The sequence below is a fragment of the Schistocerca gregaria genome, chromosome 2 (assembly GCF_023897955.1).
Source record: "Schistocerca gregaria isolate iqSchGreg1 chromosome 2, iqSchGreg1.2, whole genome shotgun sequence".
In the NCBI taxonomy this organism is placed as follows: domain Eukaryota; kingdom Metazoa; phylum Arthropoda; class Insecta; order Orthoptera; family Acrididae; genus Schistocerca; species Schistocerca gregaria.
The window spans coordinates 233,923,862-233,951,259 of NC_064921.1; the positions used below are offsets into that span (position 1 = coordinate 233,923,862).

At 41.2% G+C, this 27,398-nt stretch overlaps 1 protein-coding gene across 1 annotated transcript in view; it reads right to left on the reverse strand.

Annotated features, from left to right (window-relative positions):
- Window positions 1–19,211: 19,211 nt before the first annotated feature.
- Window positions 19,212–27,398, reverse strand: part of LOC126335724 (hexamerin-like) — a 138,562-nt gene continuing 130,375 nt past the window's right edge. Inside the window, exon 10 of the mRNA XM_049999180.1 lies at window positions 19,212–19,700. Within this exon, the coding sequence (XP_049855137.1) occupies window positions 19,276–19,700 (425 nt within the window). The 3' untranslated portion in view covers window positions 19,212–19,275. The remainder of the gene's footprint in view (window positions 19,701–27,398) is intronic.

A 27,398-nucleotide genomic window follows, 5' to 3' on the forward strand; every position in this document is an offset into this window, starting at 1 on the left:
CTAAACATGGGATCGAAACTATCTTCAGACCCACCAAGAAGATTAAGGAATATTTAAGAACTGCAAAAGACGCTCGACACCCCCTAGCAACACCTGGGGTATACAAAATTCCATGCAGTTGTGGACAAGTATACATTGGAACAACAAAAAGAAGTGTAAACACCCGCTTAGCCGAACATAAGAGAAACTGTCGCTTAGGACACATCGAAAAATCGGCCGTAGCTGAGCATGTTTTTCGAGATGGGAACCACGAAATTAAATTTAATGAGACTAGCGTTCTAGCACGAACATCCCATTATCATGCACGCATGTATAGGGAAGCAATAGAGATCCACAAACACCACAACAATTTTAATAGAAAAGAGGAAGTTTTAAAATTGGACAAAATATGGATGTCGACGTTGCGCAAGAAGAATGACAATCGATTACTCTTAATCGAGAATAATGACGCCTCCAAAGATAGGCATACTGTCGGCATCACGTGACGAATGGTGGTGCCCTCTATGCGCTCTATAAATGCGAGAGTACCTGGAGCCTCAGTCGCAGTAGCCGGACGACCTCGGAAGATGTCTCCCGCAGCTGGAGACGAAACGTCAGGTGGAAATTTTATACATCGACCACGGCCTCTCAGCCCGGAAGTTTTAACTGAAGGCGAACCTCAAAGTTTTTATTTCTTCTCCATGGATTTTAATACTAACTCCGAATTTTTCATTTGTTTCTCTTACTGCTTGATCAATATACAGATTGAATAACATCGGGGAGAGGCTACAACCCTGTCTCACTCCCTTATCAACCACTGCTTCCCTTTCATGCCCCTCGACTCTTATAACTGCCATCTGGTTTCTGTACAAATTGTAAATAGTCTTTCGTTCCCTGTATTTTACCCCTCCCACCTTCAGAATTTGAAAGAGAGTATACCAGTCAACATTGTCAAAAGCATTCTCTAAGTCTACAAATGCTAGAAACGCAGGTTCACCTTTCCTTAATCTTTCTCCTAAAACAAGTCGTAAGGTCAGTATTACCTCAAGTGTTGCAATATTTCTACGGAATCTAAACTGATCTTCCCCGAGGTCGGCTCCTATCAGTTTTTCCATTCGTCTGCAAAGAATTCACGTTAGTATTTTTCAGCTGTGATTTATTAAACTGATAGTTCGGTAATTTTCACATCTGTCAACACCTGCTTTCTTTGGGATTGGAATTATTATATTCTTCTTGAAGTCTGAGGGTATTTTGCCTGTCTCATACATCTTGCTCACCAGATGGTAGAGTTTTGTCAGGACTGGCTCTCCCAAGGCCGTCAGTAGTTCTAATGGAATGTTGTCTACTCCGGGGGCCTTGTTCCGACTTAGGTCTTTCAGTGCTCTGTCAAACTCTTCACGCAATATCGTATCTCCCATTTCACCTTCATCTACATTCTCTTCCATTTCCATAAAATTGTCGTCAAGTACATCGCCTTTGTACAGACCCACTATATACTCCTTCCACATTTCTGCTTTCCCTTCTTTGCTTAGAACTGGGTTTCCATCTGAGCTCTTGATATTCATACAAGTGGTTCTCTTTTCTCCAAAGGTCTCTTTAATTTTCCTGTAGGCAGTATCTATCTTACTCCTAGTGAGACAAGCCTCTAAATCCTTACATTTATGCTCTAGCCATGCCTGCTGAGCCATTTTGCACTTTCTGTCGATCTCATTTTTGAGACGTTTGTATTCCTTTTTGCCTGCTTCATTTACTGCATTTTTAAATTTTCTGCTTTCGTCAATTAAATTCAATATTTCTTCTGTTACCCAAGGATTTCTACTAGTCATTGTCTTTTTACCTACTTGATTCTCTGCTGCCTTCACTACTTCATCTCTCAGAGCTACCTATTTTTCTTCTACTGTACTTCTTTCCCCTTTCCTGTCAATTGTTCTCTTATGCTCTCCCTGTAACTCTGTACAGGCTCTGGTTTAGTCAGTTTATCCAGGTCCCATCTCCTTAAATTCCCACCTTTTTGCCGTTTCTTCAGTTTTAATCTACAGCTCATAACCAATAGATTGTGATCAGAGTCCACATCTACACCTGGAAATGTCTTACAATTTAAAACCTGGTTCCTAAATCTCTGTCTTACCATTATATAATTTATCTGAAACTTGTCAGTATCTCCAGGCTTCTTCCATGTATACAACCCTCTTTCATTATTGTTGAACCAAGCGTTAGCTATGATTAAGTTATGCTCTGTGCAAAATTCTACCAGACCCCATTCCATATTAACCTACTATCTTCCCTTCTCTCCCTTTCCCTACTTTCGAATTCCAGTCACCCATGACTATTCCATTTTCGTCTCGCTTCACTAACTGAATAATTTCTTTTATCTCATTATACATGTCATCAATCTCTTCATGCTCTGCGGAGCTAGTCGGCATATAAACTTGTACTACTGTGGTAGGTGTGGGTTTCGTATCTATCTTGCTCACAATAATGCGTTCACTATGCTGTTTATAGTAGCTTACCCGCATTCCTATTTTTTATTCATTATTAAACCTACTCCTGCATTACCCTTATTTGATTTTGTATTTATAACCCTGTATTCATCTGACCAGAAGTCTTGTTCCTCCTGCCACCGAACTTCACTAATTCCCACTATATCTAACTTTAACCTATCCAGTTCCCTTTTTAAATTTTCTAACCTACCTGCCCGATTAAGGGATCTGACATTCCACGCTCCGATCCGTAGAACGCCAGTTTTCTTTCTCCTGATAACAACGTCTTCCTGAGTAGCCCCGCCTGAAGATCCGAATGGAGGACCATTTTACCTCCGGAATATTTTACCCAAGAGGACGCCATCATCATTTAACCATACAGTAAAGCTGCATGCCATCGGGCATAAATTTATTAGTTGGTAATAATTTGTAATTAATTAGTCTTTAATGATTATTTAATAAATAGAAATGTGTTGAATGTTATAAGTGTTCAATGTGGCCACCGTTGGTTGCACGACAAACATTGACGCAGTAGCCAAACTCGTCCCACACACTCGAAAGCATATCCGCTCTTACTGAGTGCACAGCAGCAGTGATCCGGTTCCACAGAGCATTCAGAGTGGTTGGTAGAGGCGGGATGTAAACAGCTTCCTTCACATAACTCCATAAGAAATAGTTGCAGGGCGTGAGACCAGGAGATCTCGGTGGCTAGAAGTGCAGAGTCAGGTCCTCAACTCCCCTGCGATCGGTCCAGCGCTGAGGGACGGAGTCATTCAAAAAGCCTCGTATGTCACCCTGCCAATGGGGCAGAGCTCCATCTTGTTGGAAAATGAAGTCCTGAGAATCTTCCATAACTTGAGGGAACTGCCATTGCTCCATCATGTCCAGGTACGTGATTCCCGTTACAGTTCTTTCTGCAAAGAAAAATGCTCTAAAAACCTTTGTACAGGAAACGGCACAGAACATGTTGATCTTTGGTGAATCTCTTTCGTGTTGCAATGGTGAATGTACATTTTCCAGAAAAAAAAAAGCAGTCGCACGGTTCCGGACTGCGCGCCTAGAACCGCGAGACCAGACCATTTGCAATGACTGTGTCTGTTGACTTTTCCACTAAGATGGAACGTCAATTCATCACTAAAAAGTACACGCTGTAGAAATGTGTCGTCCTTCATCTTTGCTAGCACATAACCACAAAATGCGAGGCCCATCTGTTTGTCACTGAGATTGAGAGCCTGCACAAGTTGTAATAGGTAGGGCTTGTACAGCAAGCGCCGTCTCAGAACGTTTCATACAGTTGTTTAGGGTATTCCAAGTTCTCGACTGGCGCTATTGGTAGACATACTTGGACTGAGAACAGAACTTTCTTGAATCTTCCGGACATCATCCTCTGACACGCGGTCGTTCTGTGCTTTTTCCTTTGCACACACTCCCAGTCCGTTTAAATTGCATAAACCAACAGCTAATGCTTTTGCGAGTTGGTGGTTGAACACTGAATTTGGTACGAAACGCCCGCTGCTCTGCAATTTGCGACTCATTTTTCGCGAACTGAAGATCGCAGGAAACCTCGTTCTCCACAGTCACTGTCTCACTCACAACTGACAGTGAAACGGAATGACGGCCCTATTACTGCGCGAACTCTACCTGCCGCTTCTAAATCTATCGCCGCCCGGCAGTAACTTTGAAACTTCCTCTTTTCATTGGTATGAAGCTTTTTCATTTTGGATTTGTACTTGAGTACATGCGAATTTTTGAAAATGGGTCCGTCATTTAGAATGTCCCTGCATAATGTTGTATTAAAAACTTGCGACTAGTCGCAGCTTCATCGTGTTTAATGTGCTACACATTCGACAGAACTGAATTTTAGTGCGCCATACACAACGTTTTCAAAGCATCAGAACTTGTTGCTGGTGTTACGAAGTTGTAAAGGTATTTTAAACTTGTCGTTTAGCAACGAAAGAAAGCATTACCCGAAACATGGCCACTAACGAGTAGACTATCCAAATATAATAAAACATACATTTCCGGTTTAATTCGTTGCAAAAGGTCCATTGCACAATAATAAAGGCTAGGAGTAGAGTCCGTTAGTATACCGTTAGCACGAAAACCAGTCCTCATAAAGCAAACTGTCTGTATAAGATACACAGTATTCAAACACGTCCGTGAGAAATCAAGGGAAGGCGGTGCATTCCTCCGCCCTACTTAGTCGCAGCGCATGTCGCGTCGTCACTTAATTCGGTGATGGCTCTGCTTCAGAGTACACTACGGCACTTGACAACACAGCGAGCGAGGATAAACTATAGCTAAAATTCACGTAATATTCTTCAGTTTGGCTCTGACGTTAAAAGCTTCTTGCACTAGGTGTACCGTTAATACGCAACTGTTAAATGATAACTCGAAGTGACATAAATCTGAACGCACTTCTGTGGCAACTTCACACACTCCATTTACAAATAAATAGTTCTCTAGTTATTGTAGTCGATGGAAATGTAACACCGAGTGACAATACTCTGAGGTGACGAGTCGGGCTAGCGATATGCTCATGTAAAGATGGGAGTAGTATTGCTTACACAAGGTATAAAAGGGCAGTGCTTTGGCGGTGCTGTCATTTGTGGTCAGGTGATTCATGTGAAAAGGTTTCCGACGTAGTTATGGCCGCACGACGGGAATTGACAGTCTTTTAACGCCGAATAGTGTTTGGAACCAGACATACGGGACGTTCTATTCCGGGAATCGTTAGGGAATTCAGTATTGCGAGAAACATAGTGTAAAGGGTATGCCGAGAGTACCAAACTTAGGCGTTAAGCCTAGTTTAGAAGACGACATTGGGTTGTGCCACTCGTTGTGTGGAACGAGTTGCAAGCAAGTGGTTTCATATATGACTGTAGACTCGGCGGCACCAGTATACACTTCAGTTTCGCCGTTTCGTAGGTCCCTGAGTCATGTCTGAAATGAAAGTTGTAAGGTGTCATGCTGATCCAACACCTTCCATGAAAACCCTGACATCATAACCAACTCCAGTAGTATGTCACATAGCTCCGAATAAATCGTGACATTAAATTAACCAAAGTAATACGAGTAACGAGTGAGCAAATGGAATACCACAGACTAACACAAGAATGCCTAAATGCATGTCATACCTTCCCACCGTGAGACCGACGCAGTTCCGAGGGGAGAAACGAGAACAGAAGCCGAGAGCAGAACCGTGGTAAGCTAGAAGGCCCTACGATAAGGGACGGACTGGACACCCACGTCGCCAGCTAACCATTAGGACAACGCCAGCAGCAAGTTTTAGCGTGAGACTTTTTCGCGTCTATGTTACATTAGGACCACCCTCCCAGCCCATGTTAAAAGATAGAGCCCTCCAGAAAAACAGTATAGATCTTATGATAACACAAAAAGGGCCACACCACCCGCAAGTTTTAGCGTGAGACTTTTTCGCGTCTCTGTTACATTAGGACCACCCTCTCAGCCCATGTTAAAAGATAGAGCCCTCCAGAAGAACAGTATAGATCTTGCGATAACGTTAAAAGGACCACACCAGCTGGAAGTTTTAGCGTGAGACTTTTACGTTGCAAACTTTAAAAACATTGCCCCACCACGAAAAGTATAACGTTTCTCATTGGATAGGCAGAATTTTTGTAGGCGGAGCTTAAGGTTAACATTGAGACCCTGATTGGTCAGATGAAAACACAGCCAGATAGTTTCTTTTAAACCAACTTCGGTAAATTGTAGTAAGGAGAAGTTAGGAGAGGAGATGCTTCCGAGACAGCGAGGTGAGTGGAGCTGTGCTACCCGCGGCCTCCTGACGAACACCGACAATGTAATGAACGCACGCGATGCCGCATAACAGCGCATAAAGCTTCACTCAGAACTGCAGAAGTCTCATCTGTTACATCTCTTTTTTGCGTAATACTAGTGTCGATCGTCAATTAAAGTTCATGGTGTTCACATTTGCCACTTGAAGTAAAAATCTGAAACGCGATGATTTTTCTGTTATATAATTATTGAGAAGCCACACCAGCCACTGTAATTTACGACAAGTTAGATAAGTTATTAAAGATAATTGAGGGTCACTGTAGACCATTTTGATAGCTTTATCTTTTGTGAAACTTAATTTAAACCTAGATTATAGATGTTATATGGCATAGGTCATCCTTCAATCCATTGTAGAACTTGGAAACCCATTCAGAGAATATTCGTTCACATTTTTGTTGAACGCAGTTGGTTTTTACCATCCTGTATTAAAACACTTCCTTTTATCATTAGTGCAATTTATAAACAATGTTTTGTGAGTAGAATAAAATTTCCAATGGTAAACTTAAATGCTTTTTCGACGTTATTTTACCAGCTAACTAAAAATAGGAAAGCCTTGAACCCCTTCCACTAAATTTAGTTAGTATTAAGATTCTTTTACAGGGAGTGCAGTATAGCTGACGCTGAAATCATTAAGTATTTGGTTATATCATCGCTAGTCCCACTGAACTCTTCTGAATTCTACGTGTCATGTGTGGTCTGGCGTCTCCTTACCAGCAACAGGTCCCAGGTTCAAACTAGTCAATTCCCTAAAAAACACGCTCAGAGCGTCGTTGCGCGAAAGTGGTAGGGAGACACGATATAGAACAAACAGACACCACCATGAATTTTAGAAAGTTTTGGCAGCTGCACGTTGCACGAGTTGTGATGGAGTTAAAGCTTGTTGCGGGGAATTGCTGCATAAAGAAAAAAAAAAAACATGTTTCGATTCGTGGCTGGATGAAGAAAAGACGTCGGCTCGGTTGCTCAGCAACCTTGCTGAAACAATTTATAACGGATGATCCAAGAAGTTCTTTTAATTATCTTCGAATTTCACCAGAACTGTTCACGTTTCTTGTAAATAGAGTTAATTATGCGATAAGGAATAAAGGTACTCTAATGCATGAAGCACTGTCGCCAGAACTGAAATTACATATATTGCGTCCATTACAATTGAGAACACTCGGCATGCCATAAGATATGGTTTTATTTGGTGATGACGCTATTTCATTAACACCAGTATTTATTAACATTAACAGTAATAATTATTAATAATAATTATTCGAAGTAGGCCGCATTAAGAAGAAATGGTTTGAAAACTACTCTCTTGAAGATAGATCTGTACAGTGGCAATATTCCAAAATTCTAACAAATGAGAATGGGGAGCACTGCAGCGACGTTTTAAACAGATGAATATTGAATAAAGAATGCAGCTTCTTGAATTTGTATAGCCTTCCCTCCTGTCAACAATATTCCTTAACAAATAGTTGGCCAACTCGAACGATGAGAGTTTAATCTCGTAGACGAGAGCATTGCCACGGCTAGAATTACACTTGGTTCAATTTTTCTTAATTCAGTTGTATATGTGCTCCTGACTCAATAAATTTCGCCCTGCAGCTCAGATATTGTCAAACCATCTATGTTATGATCGCACATGATGGTCTCAGTGGCAGCAATATGTTGATTATTTTTGTAATCAGCATTACTGAAATCCCACAATTACCTATGCAAAGCAAAGATATCCAAAAAGCGAACCTTATTCGTCATTGCCGACTTCATATTTCAGTTTTTCTACACTCTAAGAACACACATAACCTCAAAAGTCACAACCGACGTGAGTACCTTTTGCTAACAGCACGACACCGCTTGCAGTGCCTCTCCTGGGCTCGTGGCCATATCGTTTGGACCCCAGACTACCGGAAAACCGTGGCATGTTCAGATTAGTCCCAATTTCAGCCATGGACCCAAGTTGTCAAAAAGGCACTGTGCAGGCTGGTGGCAGCTCCATAATAGTGTAGGATGTGTTTACTTGGATCACTGACTCGAAATGTTTATGTTCGGCTGCTTGGAGACAATTTGCAGCCATTCATGGACCTCATTTTCGGAAACAACGGTGGAATTTTTTTGTACGACAATACGCTGAGTCACCAGGCCACAATTGTTCGCGATTGGTTCGAAGAACATTCTGAACAGTTCGAGTCACTGATTTGGCCACACATATCGCCCAACATGAATTCCATCCAACACTTATGGGGCATAATTGAGAGGTCAGTTCGTCCACAAAATCCTGCACCGGCAACACTTTCTCAAATTTGGACGGCTATAGAGGTAGCATGGACTTCTAATAATGTGTTGTCTCCATGCCACGTCGAGTTACTGCACTGCACTGAGCAAAAAGGAGCCCCAACACGATATTATCAGAAATCCATTACTTTTGTCCCTAAGTGGAGAATGAACCCCTCGACTTACCAAGATCTTGCTTTTGAATGTTTCCAAGTGCGACTAGTCTATATGGTAAACACTTTTTTCCTTAGTTTTCTGCAGGATTACTCCTCTGTTAACGGATATGCCTTTCACCTATAGACAAATTTTCACTCACAAGACAGTAAAAAATGAGAAATAAGTCCATGTTAAAAATTTAAATTCGTAACCGTTTAGTAGCTTCGGCGCTGGTAGGTACAGCACTCAGCTGTGTGTACCAACACCAAGTCAATGGAATGCCTTTATCAATTAAAAAAAAAAAGTGTGAAATCTTATGGGACTTAACTGCTAACGTCATCAGTCCCTAAGCTTACACATTACTTAACCTAAATTATCCTAAGGACAAACACACGACTCGAACCTCCGCCGGGATCAGCCGCACAGTCCGTGACTGCAGCGCCTCAGACCGCTCGGCTAATCCCGTACGGCTTATCAATTTAAAGAGACAGATGTTTCCATTTATTGTATTTCCACAGTTCTTCTGTTAGGGCTGTGAAGGAGCATGAGGAGCGTGTCACTGACTGAACTTCCACTAATAAGGAGGGGTACGAACTGTCCCTCAATGATTCGACCCACATTCAGCTTGAGTAAAGTTCTTCAGCGAGAATTACAACACAAAGAACCTTACGGGGCAATTATCATTTCCTGTCGAGAAAATCTCATTCGAAGAGTGGTGGCGTAGTTTCTCGTACACTCGGTATGCCTTTGCCACCCTGGATCATTGGAGACTCAGTGGCAAACACTTTGCTCGTGCATGGGAAGTTGAAGTTCTGAGTTCACATACAGGCAGATTTCCTCGGTATGCACTCATCTGAGATAGTAAATTGCGTGTGCTATTGTATTTGATATTTATAATTGCATATGTCCCGTACCCTGAAGCCCATGTTCAAGGAATTCCTTTAAGCAGAAATATGAACACTCTGTGGAATACGTTCCTGCTATTGCTCATATATTTCAGTTACATTTTCTCCGTGATGATCTGCTCAGAACAGCTGCAAGCAAACAGATTTTCCTTTGGTAGTTGGGACTGAAGTAAGATGACGACTTTGTGTATCGATTGAAAAGTGTATTTTGGTTAATCGTCCAGCTGTTCTCATAGTGATCATGAAAGGATTGAGTGGACAGTTCAAATTGTTATATATGGTATTCCCTTAAAAAGTGATGCGAAAGCGTTGAATGGACAGCCCAAATATTTAGGTACTATATTCCCTTGCTTAGTGGCCAGATAACTATGTACTTCTGAAACTGAATACTAAGAGTTCGAATTTTTTACTCATGCAAACTTAGTGCACATTAAAAGATAAGCCTGCTATGAGATGATCTTGAGCCTAGGCCCTCGTCTTATGCTACAGTGCTGTTAGACCTCCGCCAACAATCCCAAAATATAATCTGAACATACACTACTGGCCATTAAAATTGCTACACCAAGAAAAAATGCAGATGATAAAACGGGTATTAATTTGACAAATATATTATACTAGAACTGACATGTGATTACATTTTCACGCAGTTTGGGTGTACAGATCCTGAGAAATCAGTACCCAGAACAACCACATATGGCCGTAATAACGACCTTGATACGCCTGTGCATTGAGTCAAACAGAGCTTGGATGGCGTGTACAGGTACAACTGCCCATGCAGCTTCAACACGATACCACAGTTCATCAAGAGTAGTGACTAGAGTATTGTGACGAGGCAGTTGCTCGGCCACCATTCACCAGACGTTTTCAATTGGTGAGAGATATGGAGAATGTGCCGGCCAGAGGAGCAGTCGAAGCTGGTAGTCCATGCTGCTGCAAACGTCGTCGAACTGTTCGTGCAGATGGTTGTTGCCTTGCAAACGTCCCCATCTGTTGACTCAGCGATCGAGACGTGGCTGCACGATCCGTTATAGCCATGCGGATAAGATGCCTGTCATCTCGACTGCTAGTGATACGAGGCCGTTGGGATCCAGCACGGCGTTCCGTATTACCCTCCCGAACCCACCGATTCCATATTCTGCTAACAGTCATTAGATCTCGACCAACGCGAGCAGCAATGTCGCGATACAATAAACCGCAATCGCAATAAGCTACAAACCGACCTTTATCAAAGCCGGAAATGTGATGGTACGCATCGCTACTCCTTTCACGAGGCATCACAACAACGTTTATCCAGGCAACTCCGGTCAACTGCTGTTTGTGTATGAGAAATCGGTTGGAAATTTCTCTCATGGCAGCACGTTGTAGCTGTCGCCACCGGCGCCAAACTTCTGTGAATGCTCTGAAAAGCTAATCATTTGCATATCGCAGCATCTTCTTCCTGTCGGTTACATTTCGCGTCATCTTCGTGGTGTAGCAATTTTAATGGCCAGTAGTGTATTACATCAGTACCGATAGTTTTTGAATGCGATTTTATTGAGATTAGCGCAAAATGTAATAGCAATTTAATGCACGGTATATGAGTTCATGCCAAACAGCTGACACACTAAACCCAATGTAGTAGTTTTTACCATGCATCCAAGCATTCAGTGTAGGTGAACATGAGGTGCAACACCCGAAATACAAGACGTATTCTTGTTTCACTGCTTTGGTCAATGGTTGCCTTCTTGAACCACAAACAACATTTACACAAATGTAGCAAAATTATCAGGTTTATTACTAAAGGTGCGAGGCATTTTTGTGAAACTGTACACATGCACAAACACAATCGTTCAGTTTCAACAGATCGCCTCAAATATATTGACTGACAATGTCATGACACTTTCCAGTAGCGAGTGAACTAATGCAACACAGGAGCACGCAAATGTGACAAATGACAATAAAAATCGCGTCTTGTTTCTATATTCGACAATGCTCGCGTGACTGGATGGTGTGCACATGACTCGTGCTGTAAAGCAGTGTTGCCAAATTGTACTGGGAGCGTCCATTTCACTCACTCATGGGAGGGGAATCCTTATACAATGTCTTTCCATGCACCTCTTGTAATGTCTCACAAGTGTGACTCTGAAATGTACACACTTTATTTACTTGTAACCCTGAGTCAGGAACAAGATTAGCCTTGATATTTAAATGTAGCACATCTAAATCTATAAGCACAGCTACTTTTGTCAAAGTGAAATTTGTGGACCATTGTAGGGAGAGTCACAGCAGACTAATAAATTATCAGATAATGGTCTTAAATAAAGACACGAAATCTGGCAACCATGTAGCCTTTGCCAGTGTGCCTCAGCCCTTAGGAGAAAGGCACATAATTTTATATGTAAAGTAATTGGCGTAGAGGGCTAGGGGAGGATGGAAGGGGAATAGGAGGGATGGGAGGGGGGATGGAAGGTTTCTCATGAATGTTGCAAAATCATGAAGACTATAAACTTTTCCCTGCAGTACAGTCGCCCCTCATATTGGCAAACCGCTAAACATTGCACTGAAAACTGCTCTGTCCCACTACTCATGTGTAAAGGAAGTGCTATAGTAGGATTTAAAATTCTCAGGTAGATAGGTGTAATGTACAGGGAAAGACGAGTAGTTTACAATGCATTCTTGGAAGTCCAAGAACGAAATGCTCAGATTAAATAGGGTGTGAGACAGGGATGCAGTCTTTCTCCCCTACTTTTCAATCTATACAACTCTATTCAACAGCGGAAATGAGAGGAAAGTCGAGGACGGCAAGAATATCAATGACAAGAGTCGCTGATGACACTGGTGTCTTCAGGATCTGTTCAATGGAATAAACTGCATAATGAACATACACTACGGACTGGGAGTAAACCAAAGAAAGACTTTATCCCTTTCGTAATGATTGACCTCTGACTTTGATGTCGTTTTCTGGTCACATTGCATTACGAACATCGATATGTTATACGTTGCCGGAGTCGTGAAAATGTCTACTTTTATTTAGTGTATGAACAGTACATCTAGGATGGAATGGGGGCACCACACGCGGTAATATTTAAGAGGATCCGTGATTTTTCTAGTGTTTTTCGGCGACTGTCAACTGCAAGGGGTCATAAAAATCAGATTGTAATTAGGAGAAAAAATTCCTTGGCATAGTTTAAGGATACAATCGTACTCAACTTCCAAACGAAATGTCGTTGCATTCTAACTAGTCATTTTGTCTAACAATGGTGGGCGTAAATTGTTACAAGTCTAATGGTGATACGTGTTAACAAGACGAAATGTGTTGCTGCCTTTCACAGCTGTTATGTTTTATGCATGTAACCCTACATTAAGCACTAATGTCACATATTTAATTTACTTGCTTTTGCGTTTCTATGCGTGGCGTGCTTGCATGTGCTATGTTTGCCGGACCTCTGAAGTGTATGTCCATTTCATTGTTCATTGTTGCAGTGTTCACATCGCGGCTTCCCGTCAGATAGGAAACAATCGTGCTCCCATTCATTGCTGTGTATTCGTGTGAGACAGTGCTCGTAACATGATTAGTTGCCTCAGCCTCGGATCCACAAACATTTCCAAACCTGGGTCAAATCTTGATAGTTGCACAACCCCCACCTCCTCCCTCGAGCTTGTGATATAGTAGGACGTCAAAAGATACAAAAAAAAAATCGATTTTTGAAAAATATGTCCATTTTGTAGGCACATCTTTGTGAGGAGTTTGAAATAGAGAACATATATGTTGGAGGAAATAAAAGACATTATTTGTTCTTAACTGTGCCAAAGTGCAGTGCACCGCCTCTCCACAGAGCATTCTTCTATCTCACGTCACTCACTATACTTCACTCTGTGGAATTCAAACGTATCTATTTTGTAAGGGAAGCTATCAAACCTATGTTCTGGACAGTGGAAATTAGAATGTCCTGTAGTGCCTCTCCTGCTTCTAGGCGCCTAGTTTGACATCCTACCCGGCCGGGGTGGCCTAGCGGTTCTAGGCGCTTCAGTCTGGATCCGCGCGACCGCTACGGTCTCAGATTCGAATCCTGCCTCGGGCATGGATGTGTCTGATGTCCTTAGGCTATTTAGGTTTAATTAGTTCTAAGTTCTAGGGGACTGATGATCTCAGCAGTAGAGTCCCATAGTGCTCAGAGCCATTTTGACATCCTAACCCTTTTAATAAAAACTCACAATTAATACTGGGTGGATTTATTTCTGCCCGGGAGAATAAGAACTCATCAGAAAATTTGCACTCTTTATTGCCTATTAGCTAATAACTTTCTCTTTCGTGTGATGTAAAAGTAAAAGCAGGAAACAAAAAATCAGTAAGGACAAGAGACAAGCAAGACATTACTCACTTCTTCAGTCCTTAGGTTGCAGCATTTCTTTCTCTCTAATTTTGCTACAGCTTTATTCGGCGTGCTTTCCTTTCTGCGAAAGAATCTGTTACTCGTCAAACGTTTTGCTGCATGAAAAATCAAAATGTCATTGTCTAATACTGTTGTTAATATGAATAGTATTAAGAGTGGGGTGGTTTCTCGATTTGATTACGTCTATTTTGTCACTGTCTGCTATATAGAATGAAATAGGCCTTTCTAATACTGCAGCAGTTGTAACACACGCCAAGTAAGCAAGACCGTTTTGGCACAACTTGTCATTTTTATCAACCTCATTTACATAAATAACACGACCTAATAAATTCACTAACTACCAACATCAAATTCCTACTAGGCCTACTAAAAACCAAAAAGTTTTATATTAGGAAACACTTTCATTCATATGCTCCAGTTTCTCAGGCTTGAGATCGAAAAGTGGTAGTACGAAAGTTTTATATAAATTTGGAATCATCATATTCTTCCCTTATAGTCTGTGCGTTGTCCCCATTTCTTCTGCTTCCTCGTTCTAACAAACAATCTTCTCTAACTATTCCTGCCATTTTCGAAACTTATTGTAAGGTTAACTTCACTAGCCCTTCCAGAATTACCGGTTCAGTTACCACGCGGTATTCTATGGTTAAAAGATACTACTCGTTCGTACAGAGCGTATTCCCCGCTATTCCAAGATTAGAACTTAAGCAGCTGCTAACCGGGGACTGTACAACTGGCCCTTAGTAGTGCAGCCTTCTGGCAAAAATGTTCTATCAAAATTTAATTTTCTTGGATACACCGAAGAGGTAATATGTAATCATTCTTACCTGTTATGCCTGTTAGTCGTTTGTTTCCGCTCTGGTAGTCTGAATCTATGTATTTCGCAAATAATTATAACAACGATGATGATTGGCACACCCGATCAACAACATAAACAAACAGCGATTAGCATTAACCTGTTCTGGTTTATTCGGCTCAGCTCGTGGAGTCCCATCCCCATTTGTCTGCAGCAAACACATCACGTACACAATGCACGCACTCAAAAATCAACTTATGATTCGTTCAGAAATCAACTTAGAATGTGTTCAAAAATGTTCAAAAACAAACTGGGGTGCGTTTCAAAATCATATGAATAATTCATAGACCAATGTGGGCAGAAGCTACGCTGGATTAGCCGAGCGGTCTCAGGCGCTGCAGTCATGGTCTGTGCGGCTGGTCCCGGCGGAGGTTCGAGTCCTCCTTCGGGCATGGGTGTGTATCCTTCGGATAATTTAGGTTAAGTAGTGTGTACGCTTAGGGACTGATGACCTTAACAATAAAGCCCCATGAGATTTCACACACATTTGAACATTTGTGGGCAGAATGCTAGCTTGAAGAATATGAATTTTGCCGCCCGGGGCAGACACCTCTGTCCCCCCTCTCCCCCACCTCACCCCCCCCCCCAGTCCGGGCCTGAGTTGCTTTGTACTTGTGTGTAACCATGCATCGTCATTTATGGAGTTGTGAAAAGCCTATGGTAATCAGTGCGTGTGCTTACTTTGAGGCCGAAAAAGAACAGAAGGCGAGCAGTTTTGTATCATAACCAGTAAGAGAACTACTGAATGTAGATTTCGAGAGAATATAGGGAAACTGTGTGTCATGTATCACCAAAAAAGAGTTCTGGCAGGAGACAGAAGTTTATATCGGACAGGGGGTCATAAGAAGAAAAGTCCACGACTTCTATGTGGAAAAGCAATGTCCAACAGTGGCAGCCATGTTGGAAGAGTTGAACAATGAAGTGGAAGATTTTCATGATATGAGTGCAACAGCACTTTGGCGTGCTATTCGAAAATTGGGCTTCAGATACAAAAAGTTTAACAAAAGCCTGTGCTGAAGGAAAATACCCAAGTAGTAGGAAAAATAGACGATTTCTTGCGGGAAATAAGACACTCGCACAATACTGGATAGACTTTTTATTACACTGCTGAGAGTCGGTGTGGTCCAAATCATTCCAGAAAGTTTGGTTGGCAGGAACAAATAATGCCTCATTCATCAGAAAGTGTACAAGACTATCACAGAAGAAGCGTTCAAGAGTGGAATGGTTGGGAAGGAGGAACTCAAACACCGTACGGTTCTGGAAAAAGGGTTATAATGTACCACACTGGGAACGAAGATGGGTTGTTTCAAAATGCTCGCTTATGTTTATTTGGGCAAGAAGAATACGCAGAGTATCACTCTGAAATGAATGCCAGACGCTACGAAGATTGGTTTAGGATCGGTCTCGAAAAATTACCAAACAGATGTGCGATCGTTTTAGACCAGACTCCACATCACATGATGGTAAATCCAGTGTCAGAAGTCGATCTACGAAATGAAGCAAGGGTTCCATTATAGAATAGATGGAAAGCAATAATGTAGAGCTTCCATCTAACGTCACATCATATGAGGAATTTACGATAGCTGGGATACTGGAACATGCGCGACCGCACTTCAGGGCGCGGGATCATCTCTTTGAAAGTATACTGCGACTGGGCAAGGAAATTAAGCTTCTGTGGTTTCCTGTACTGCACTGCGAATTAAAGCCATTGAACTTTTTTTGGCATTTGTCAAGAACAAGGTAGTGACAGAGAACAAGAAATTTAAAATAAATGATACTTTACAGTTGTGTCGCTCCGCTGTGGAAAGTGTTCTCCAAAGTGTGTGGCGGAATTCAGTGAGTCATTTATACAAACGTGAGAGCAGTTATGCACGAACAGGCTTATGTCTTGACACAGCAACAGAACCGTTACTGTGTCAAGTGCGTGACTGCAATTGGAACAGCGAAGCCTCGGCTAGTAGAGAAATCGATTAAGGCATGTTTCATTCCAGTCATCATTCTTTACTGTAAAATTTATTCGAGCTAATCGACGTTTCCATTTGCTGTTAAAATGTGCTATACAAATGTTCATTTATTGTGAGCTGCTTGCATATGGAGCATTTATTTGCAATTGGCTATATTATTTTCGTCTACTCGCAATGAAACTTGAACGCGGCAATGCTGTACTGGAATGTGAGTACGAAGTTGCCAATCTTCGCTGATGAACAGGCTCTTATGGCGCATTACAACAGTGTTGGCGCACTGGTGTGACAACTACGCTCCAACACAGCCATGCGTATATTATAGCTACTAACACAATCGCTTTACAAACTCCTAACTAACACACACGAGGAGCATTCATTAGTAAAGACATACGATGTAACCAACAAAAGTTTAGTGCCTTCTCCGTCGCAATAACTACACAAATAAACTCAGTCGCAGCGTCTTGCGTTTGACATTACAGAGATGAAACGAGTAATCACAAAATAACGGAAATCCGCCTGTAAATAGAACAAGGTTGTGTCTTTAAACTGTGCAAAGGGAATTTTTCTCCTAACGCGGTTTTATTTTTACGCGCACTTAAAGTTGACACTCGCCGAAAAAACTAGGAAAAGCACGGGTCCTCTTAAATATTACCGCTTATGTCGCCTCATTTTAACTACGATGTAATATTCATACACTAAATAAAAGTAGACATTTCCACAATTCTTGTAAGGTGGAACCTATCGCTGTTCGAATGCAATGCGACCAGAATATGAACTCAAAGTCAGCGGTCAAATGGCTCTGAGCACTATGGGACTTAACATCTGAGGTCATCAGCCCCCTGGGCTTAGAACTACTTAGACCTAACTAACCTAAGGACATCACACACATCCAAGACCGAGGCAGGATTCGAACCTGCGACCGTAGCAGTCGCGCGGTTCCGGACTGAAGCATCTAGAACCGCTCGTCCAGCGCGGCCGGCGTCAGCGGTCAATCATTATGAAATGGATTAGTAGTAATAAAACAGTAGCAGAAATGAGATTAGCGATAAACAAGGGAAGCGAAACGTTTGAGATGGTAACATGCTCTGAATTGTCTTCAATAGAATGGGTATTCCTGGATTCCTCGTGGAGAGGGGATGGGTTGTGTCACGTTCCTGATCCTAACCTCACCTGCAAGTCACACATGAAAAATAAATCAGTAGTACAGCAGAATACAAGATTATGACGGCTAACATCTGGGGTCTGTTATAAAGGAAGATCTTGAACTCCCTAAGGATTCGTTTAGAAGGCTGGAACTGACAAAAATAACAAGGCAGTGAAGGACTTTGCGATGTCGCTGTTCGGGATTGCTCTTCTGCCACATAATTTACCTGGAAAGAACACACATCAAAGATTTAGTGAATGATTAATTTGGGGCTGGGAAATGATGATGAGGAAAATGTGCATGATGAACTGCCACCAGTTGAAGGTGACAGTGGAGGTGCTAAATGTGTGCTACTGCTAAAGACTGCATATCATTCCTCATTCTTTGCTGTAATTTATGAGTGCAATTATCGGCCACCTTATTTATGTCATTTCATTGTAAGATAGCCATTTTTGTTATTGTTTTTGTGGAATAATAAAAAAGTTAATACAAAGATGTGCTGCTGTAAAAGGATGTTGAAAATTACGTCTGCTGTTAAGAGAAGACAAGACATGAACTGGCGACGAAAGTATGTGGAAAACACTGACAGGAACGAAGATGGGTAATATTGTGTTTGTCTTAATGGATTAAGATATCAGGGAATAAATTCCACGGTACCTAACAGAACTGTAGGTGGGCACGGTAAGCCGCCTGCTTCGTGGGGCAGCGGTGGCGGAGAATCTGGCGCGTCGAATGGGACACTCACATATTCGCCCTGTGAATCAACATGTGGCCGTTCCTTCAGAAGGGTCCGAGCAGACAAATGTGGGCGGGGGTTTGCTAATTATCGGGAGGAGGAAGAGGAGGCGGAGATTAGTGTTTAACATGACAAGAAGGTCATTAGAGACTGAGCAGAAGCTCGGGTCAGGGAAGGATGGAGAAGGAAAGCGACCGTGCCCTTTCCAAGGAATCATCCAGGCATTTGCCTGAAGCGATTTAAGGATGCCATGGAAAACCTAAAGCAGAATGGCCGGACGCGGGTTTGAACCGTTGTGCTGCTGAATTCAAGTCCAGCGTGCTATCCACTGCGTTACCTCGCATGCTGCTAGTTATCGGGACCTTCAATCCTCTCAGAATCTTACCGTTACTGGAATGGGAAGACACTAAAGATGTGGCGAGATGAAAATCAACCACTGCCATATTTATAATGTTATGTTGGTAATTATGAGTGTGGAGATGGAAGGTAAAGAACACGTCAGATTCGCTGATTGTAACATAAATCAAAAGCAGCGTTTAGAAATTGAAAAAAGTCTTTTATTTGTGGTGTGTTTCTTTGGCGTACAAGGATGTAAGCGCAGTGCTAACGGCTACCCCCTGTGCACAATGGTGACGTCTGCGAAGCGCACATTCGGCAGATCGAACTCGCCGTCATGGGCGATAGGTCTGTCGAAAGGGAAACCCACAGGTCGTCCATCTCTGGGCGGGAAAGAGACTGCAGTTATGGTCGTATTGCTGCTGCTGTTGGTGGTGGCAGCAACAGAGGTCGAGTTGGGAGCAGAGCTGATGACGACGAACAGCGACAAAGGCAGTCCGGCCGGTGCGCGGCGACCGCGCGGCAGAGCCAGGCGCTCCACGCCGCCTAGCGGCCGCGCCAGGTCATCCACGTACAGCCGCCAGCCGCTAGACAGCGCTGCCCTCGCCCGGCGACGTAGCGCCGACAGCGCCAGCGGTGGCCGGCCGTAGAAGCGCAGGTCCTTGTAAGTGCGGCGCAGTGTCGTCACACCGGGAGACACTGCACAGACGCATACAACAGTTTATTTATATGGGAAATAAAGTACGTAAATAAGTCTGCCAACTTTGTGATTTTTTACGCTTACAGCCACATCCGTCATTTAATATCTTTCTATCAATTACAATGCTTCGAGTACTGCCATCAACAGATCAAGACTTAGAGCTCGTAAAACAAGGTTCAGTTTCAGTTAAAAGTTTTTTTCTTAATATATCTATAACACTGAAACTGAATTTTGTTTATGTGCTACGCCATCCGTCGATACTTTTTATGTTCCGGTCATACTGTGCCTCGTGTTCTTTTAATTGTCGCAGTGTGTGGCTTTTTGTGTGCGCTATTTAAACAGTTTTTTATCTCCATTTTACAGTCGCCCCTTTTTTTGTCTATTGCCTGCCATGATGTTCCCCCTTTTTTATATCTACGTTCACCAGATTTTCTCCTTTGTATATTTTTAAATGTCTTCTCTTGTCTGTTCTATGTCTTTCGGCTGAAGAGCAGCGCATATGCTGCTGCCAGCCCGCCCCGATGGGAAATTGAAATACAATAAAGGAAAAAAAAAGAATTTTGTTTTACTTGTTCTAAGTTTTGATCTCATAATGCAGTACTCAAAACATTGTAATAAATGAATATATGTTTATCGATGTAGACCCCTTTATTAGCAAAATGAGCTATAGTTCCTTTGACCCCATTTTAGTTCAATTTACACTGTACGTCATAAGCTTTTCTCGTTTGCTGCAAATGTTTTTACTGTTACGGAAAGAAGAGATAAAGACCACAACAACAAAACGGAAATTACACCCTTTTTCTGCTCTAGTCACAGTCTTATTTCGCTAAACCCCAGCAATACCAAGGCATTTTACATAAAGCTCATAACCAAGGGTGGCGTTACTTTACAACCATCGCAGAAAATTTAAAAAAAATCTTTAATTCTTGCGGAAAGACTTTACTTTTTGAAGAGATGCCGATGTATAAGTACGATCCAGAGCTTTCAATAACGTTTACTACCGGCTTTGAAAAATGCAAATTTCTTTCATTGTAGTTGACTTTCACTCTCAATATACTTTTTAAAGAAATATAGATGTGTAAGTAAGGACCTGAACCTGGAAATATCGATAAGACATTCATTGGAGAAATAACGTCTACTACTTTCGGGTTAAGTTTAACTGAAAAATTTAAAACATATGTGCAATCTCGTAGAAGAATTCATTAAAAACAGTACATATTTTTTCAGGATTTCAAAATATAAAGTAGCAACTGACTAGGTTACAATATTTCGAAAGCTGGACATAAAAGTACCGCCCTCACCATTTGCATTGGGTTAATCGTGTGGCTAGAAACGTATACGCAACACGCTACCGTCTGCAGGCGTCGATATGCTATGATTTCTTTATTTCTTGTAGTACTCTCTCCTTTAAAACGCAATATTTATGCTTTTTATACCAGTTAGGTCGCCTCTGAATTGATTATACAACCTATAAACGACGCAGTAAGAATGACGGCCTGCTGCCAAATCGTGTCTTGCCAAACTGCTAATGGAAATAATAAAAAGTGACTGAAGTAGTAACCGTGTGAAATTTAGCGAGGCTGTTGGAGATCTTAGCCAGTTCTACCATAATATGGACGTACATAGGATTAAAGACAAGTTCCAACTAGTGTGACAGGAGCATCATGTTTCAGCAGAAAAAGAATCACTTCGAATAAGAACGAGAAAAATGTGTGAAACAGGACATTCGCTTATCCTACGTTAGCTGCTAAATGTACGTCACTGGCTGTTAGCACATTATTAACTGGAAGGCCTCGTCATGAATTTTAACTTATCACCTCGAAAAATAGTTATATAATTAACTTTTATTTATTTTTAAGTGTACGTCTGCATTGGAACATTCGCCATTTTTTTGATAACAGTTGGTTTCAGAATCATGAAAGAAGGTTGTATACCTGGAATAGACCTGAAGAAACCAGAAGGTTTCAGATAAGATTACCTGACAGCAAAACAGAGGTATCGGGAAAAAAAATTGAACAACAAAACATTTGCAGGAGAAGATGTCCACTCTGACCATTATTTATTGGTTACGAACTGCAGATCGAAACTCAAGAAATTTCAGAAAGGTAGGAAATTGAGGATATACTACCTGAATAAATTAAAAGACTGTTGACAGTTCCAAAGACAGAATTAAGTAACAATTGACTGAAACAAAAGAATGGAATACAATATATGGCACAAATGGCTCTGAGCACTATGGGACTTAACTTCTGAGGTCATCATTCCCCTAAAACTTAGCACTACTTAAACCTAACTAACCTAAGGACCACACACATCCATGCCCGAGGCAGGATGCAAACGTGCAACCGTAGCGGTCGTGCGGTTCCAGACTGTAGCACCTAGAACCGCTCGGCCACTCCAGTTGGCCGAATACAATGTAAGACGAATGTATAGCTTTAAGGGATGAAATAGTGAAGGCAGTAGATTATCAAATAGGCACAAAGAAAAGGGCCGGTAGGAATCCCTGGATAACTCACGAGATACTGAATACAAACCTCTAAAAAATGAGATTGACTGGACGTGCAAAATGCAAAACAGAAATGGATAGAGGGCAAATGCAAAGCTGCATAAGCGTACGTGAGTATGGGAAAAGACAGATGCCACCAGTATGGTTATTAAAGAAACCACGGTAGAAAAGAGAAGCAGCTCTGTGAATACAAAGATTTCAGATGAAAAGACGGTACTAAGCAAAGGAGGTAAGGCTGGGAGGTGGAAGGAATTTACAGAAAGACTATAGAAAGTAAAAAAAAATCTGAGACAATATGATAGAAACGGAAGAGGAGATAGATGAAGACTAGATACGTCATATGATACAGCCAAGAGAATATGACAGAGCTCTGAAAGACTTAAGTTGAAAGAAAGCCCTCAGAATTATTAAGACCTTTGGAAGAACTAAGTATGACAAAACTACTCCGTCTGGTACGCAACATATGTGAGATAGACAAAATTCCCTCAGACTTCAAGAAGAACGTAATGACTCCAACCCGAGGAAGGCAAGTACTGGCAGGCATAAATGTAACTGAAGCACCAGTTTAGTAAGTCATTGCTCGTAATAGTAACAGAAAATATTTGCAGGAGAATGAAAAGACCGGGTGATGCCGAGCTCAGAGAAAGCCATTTGGATTTTGGAGAAATGTTGGAAAATGCGAGGCAACATGGACCCTATGACTATTGTAGAAGATATGCTGATAAAAGGCAAATCTACGTTTATAGCATTTTGTTTGACAATACTGACGGGAATAAACTCTTTCAAAATTCTGGGATAACGATTTAAAATACAGGAAGCAAAAGCTGTCTGCAAGTTGTACAGGAATAATAGTGCACTTATTAGAGTCGAAGAATATGAAAGGGAGGTAGTAGGCGAGCAGAGACTATGAGTTGTAACGTTTCTTTGAAGTAATTCAATCCGTAGACTGCACAAGCAATAAAGTAAACCAAGGAGACATTTGGAAACGGAATTGAAATTCCAGAAGAAGAATTAAAAACTATCATGTTTGCTCATGACAGTGTAATTCCATCAGAGATGGCAAAGGGTTTAGATCACTTGAACTGAATGGATAATGTCTTGAGAAGATGTTGTAATATTAACATAAAGAAAATTAAGAGAAGTGTAATAGAATGCTGTCGAATTAAATCAGGTAATGATAAGGAAATAAGATTAGTAAATGAGACATTAACAGTGTTAGATGCGATGCGCTATTTGGGTAGCAAAATAACTGACAGTAGCCCAAGTAGTGAGGATATAAAATAGAACGTAGCAATAGGATGGAAAGTATTTCTCAAAGACAGAAATTTCTTAACATTTAACACGAATTTAAGTCTTTTCTGAGAGTATTTGTGTGACATGTGAATTGTGGATGATAGATGTTTTCCAACGTGATACCACAGAAGAATGTTGAAGATTATATGAGTTGATCAGGTAACGGTGGTACTGTTCTGGGGACTCTGGAACACCTTGTTTACAACGGACATTCTGTGGAACTAGGTTTACTTCACGTGAGTGAGGTCATAGACTTAGTGACATCACCAATCTCATCATACCACTTATCAGTGATGCATCATCCTCATCGACGATGTCGACACTCTTTTCACCTCCTATCCCTCCCCACCTCCAGCAAATTACAGAGAAGTATGAAAAGATGAAAGAGCCAAACAAAAATCCATGATGGAGCGTATAGTCCAGTTGTGCCAATAGGAAAGTAAAAATGCTCAGACCATGCTCCTACCCCTATTTATCTCCAGCCAGTAACAGTGTAGTATTTTTTTAAAAAAATCTAAATGTTAAAAAATATATCGGCTCAACCTTTTGTTTATAGAGTAAAACACTAAGATTAACGCGTTTCGGAAGTCAAGCTTCCATCATCAGAATAATAAAAAGTAAAAGAACCTGTTAAAATTCGCTAAAATGGAACATGCGTCAGGCACAGTAAAATTGATAATAAAATTAAAACATCTTGGCTACTGCCCTTGTTGCAGCCGTGTCTTCCAAGGTGCATCTCCACATAGTCGTCAAAATATAAAAAAACTCTAAAATGGTGTCGCCTATGGTGTTCAACATCTAACCACATGACTCTCTCCTCTATCGTCGTAAACCGCCCGTGCGTCTTCGTTGATAGTGCTTAATAGTGCTTTATACCATAATCCCCTCCTCTCTCCAATCGGTGAAAGTATTGTATTAAATTGATATGTTAAAATGGTGGCAGAAATGAAGTAAAAAAATACATAACCCTCAGTTTTGAGCCAAAGATATGCATTATTTCTGTGAAAGTCACACACCGCTGACGTAATATTAAAGTATGATCCCAAGGTCGAAGTTATGCGTTATTCACACACAAAACATACCTCTGGCGTAACATTAAACTGACTCGATGTCAAAGGTATGCGTTATACAGGGTGTTCGGAAATTTTACAGACTTACATGACTTGTAAAGGGGAATGAGTACATTTTATTTTGAATAGAAAACCATGTTCAGAAATGTAGCGTTTCCGTTCTACGACGGTTTCAGTTCAGTTGTGTAATGCGGCCACGTCTGCTGAGGGAAACAGAAAAATCTCAGAGTTGCTTGTTCTGGTATGCATTAAGGTAGACAGAATGACGTGTACTACTTCTTGCAGGGTCGTATGCCAAGTTTAATTTACGACACTCGTGTAGATGTGCTGGTACGACTGCTGGCCGCTGCACTAAAGATTGAAGAGACACCAGGTGTGGTGGAGAGTGAGTATCAGAACGTGCTTCGTAGGAATAATGTCTGTAACAACGTTGGTGGTCGCCACATCGAGCCGCTGTCGTAATGGATCAGTACTGTTCTGTACGAACAGTATGGAGAGTTCGTTTTATTTTAAATTAATGTAAACACACAGTGTTGGAGTGCTAATACGAAAGAATATGCTTCAGTGATAAATGGATGTTTCGTTATGTTTTCTTCCGAATTTTACCTAATTATTGTATTGTGTCACACCTAATTCAATTCCTCAAGCAGAAGTGGATGAGAATGGAAACGGTACGTTTCCGGACATTGTTTGTAACGGGAATTTCCGAACTCCCTGTGTACATAAAATAGAACGCACCACACACACACACACACACACACACACACACACACACACACGTATTTAATATGTCAAATTCTGTAATCTTTTTCATTCAGACTAATCATTTCCCTATGTCTTTCTGCTCTCTGTCTGTCTGTCTGTCTCTCTCTCTCTCTCTCTCTCTCTCTCTCTCTCTCTCTCTCTCAGCACATTTGTCTTATGATTATAATACCTTACTGGGGGTACGACAGGAAAAGTAAACAATACAGTAAAAAATTATAACAATATAATTTTCACAGAGACCTTTCACAATTTATATTGTCACTCGTAGTGAAAATTTAATAATTTAATATACGTTCTACATCATCTTCCACAACTTTTATAACCTCATCTTTTGCAAACAGCAGTAGCTGAAATACATCTGGTATTAGAAAACTAGTGCAGATCCAGTAAAACCTAACGCCTCATGCATAACTCCTGAAGCTGTGAGCGGTGGTGTAAATTGAGACGTTTGCTTCTAATCGGTTGGACATAAGGATACTCTCAAGAGACAAGTGTTGAAATCTCGAGGAAATATGCGCAGGAAACTCGCATTGGCGCAAAAAAGACAAGCTGGAGCTCCAGTCTCTGTAATGGAAAATGTGTTAAAACACATTTCTCAATCGAGAGATTGGAATGGCTGTTCTGAAAGAAGATAAACCAAGATGATGCCAATGAAAGCAGTGTATTTTATTAAATCAAAAGACATAGATATTGGAGAAGAAGAAGAAGAAGGTGATGATGATGAAAATGATGTGGAAGATGGCGATGGACATGAAGAAGAGACAGAGGGTCAACTGGCAGCATTTTTTGTTTTTGATTTGTTTAATTAACAGACAAAACCCGTGAAACAGTATACGGCATTAGATTTGGACCAATATCAAGGGTGAGAATGACTGGTGATTCACTGGTGGATATCGATGGTGAGTGTGGATGACTGGTGATTCACCGGTAGACGTTGAGGGTGATAATTTAATAATTCTTTATGTAAGGCATCTGGATACGAAAGGATTATATTATCTATTCTTTAAAATTAAACTCCCATAAAAGAGTTACAGAACATGAGAGCTTCAAACTTATGGTAAAATTCTCAAGGCTACAAATGTTCATTAGCAAAGCTATCTCTGTTATGGCTTCATAGATAAAATTGGTGGATCGTTATTAAGAGGCGATGATAAAGATATTAGCATAGGAGAGAACGCAAACCCTAATCGAGCTGTGTCTAATGATAGATACAAATTATCTCACCAGGTTTTGACAGAGAAGAAGAAGAAGGTCCAACAACCATACACTTCAAATACCCATCAGACTCTTTCTCAGAGATTGGGGCAGCTATTCAGAAAAGAGACAGACGAAACTGAAGATGTTAAAAACGATGTATTTATGAAAGCAGAAGGCGGAGGAGGAGAAGAAGAAGGACAAGAGGATGATTGTGATGAGGAAGATGATGATTAAACAGAAGAAGAGAAAGAAGAGGATGACATCCACGATTGGCAGGTACTCTCGAATAAATAGTCAGCAGATACCGAGTCAAATAAATTGGTGGAGTGATTAGAATTCTTGATAACTCGAAAAGCAGCAGATAATAATTCACATGATATTGAAATAATATCTGTTGAAGAAGAACTTCGCGAAACACCGATTATCGTCTGAGGATATGGAAAATAAAATGGAAGATTGGGATTTTGCATATGAGAACATTCCACTGGAGGGGATGCTCCCAGAAATGTTGGTTCAGAAACAGTCCACGTAATTATTGATTTAAATTTTACAGCATGCTTTAGGATTATAGGCATCCGCAGAAGAATTGGAAATAATGGAGCCAGCACTACTCCGAGAGCATGTTGTTGTTGTCTTCAGTCCTGAGACTGGTTTGATGCAGCTCTCCATGCTACTCTATCCTGTGCAAGCTTCTTCATCTCCCAGTACCTACTGCAACCTACATCCTTCTGAATCTGCTTAGTGTAGTCATCTCTTGGTCTCCCTCTACGATTTTTACCGTCCACGCTGCCCTCCAATGCTAAATTTGTGATCCCTAGATGCCTCAAAACATGTCCTACCAACCGATCCCTTCTTCTAGTCAAGTT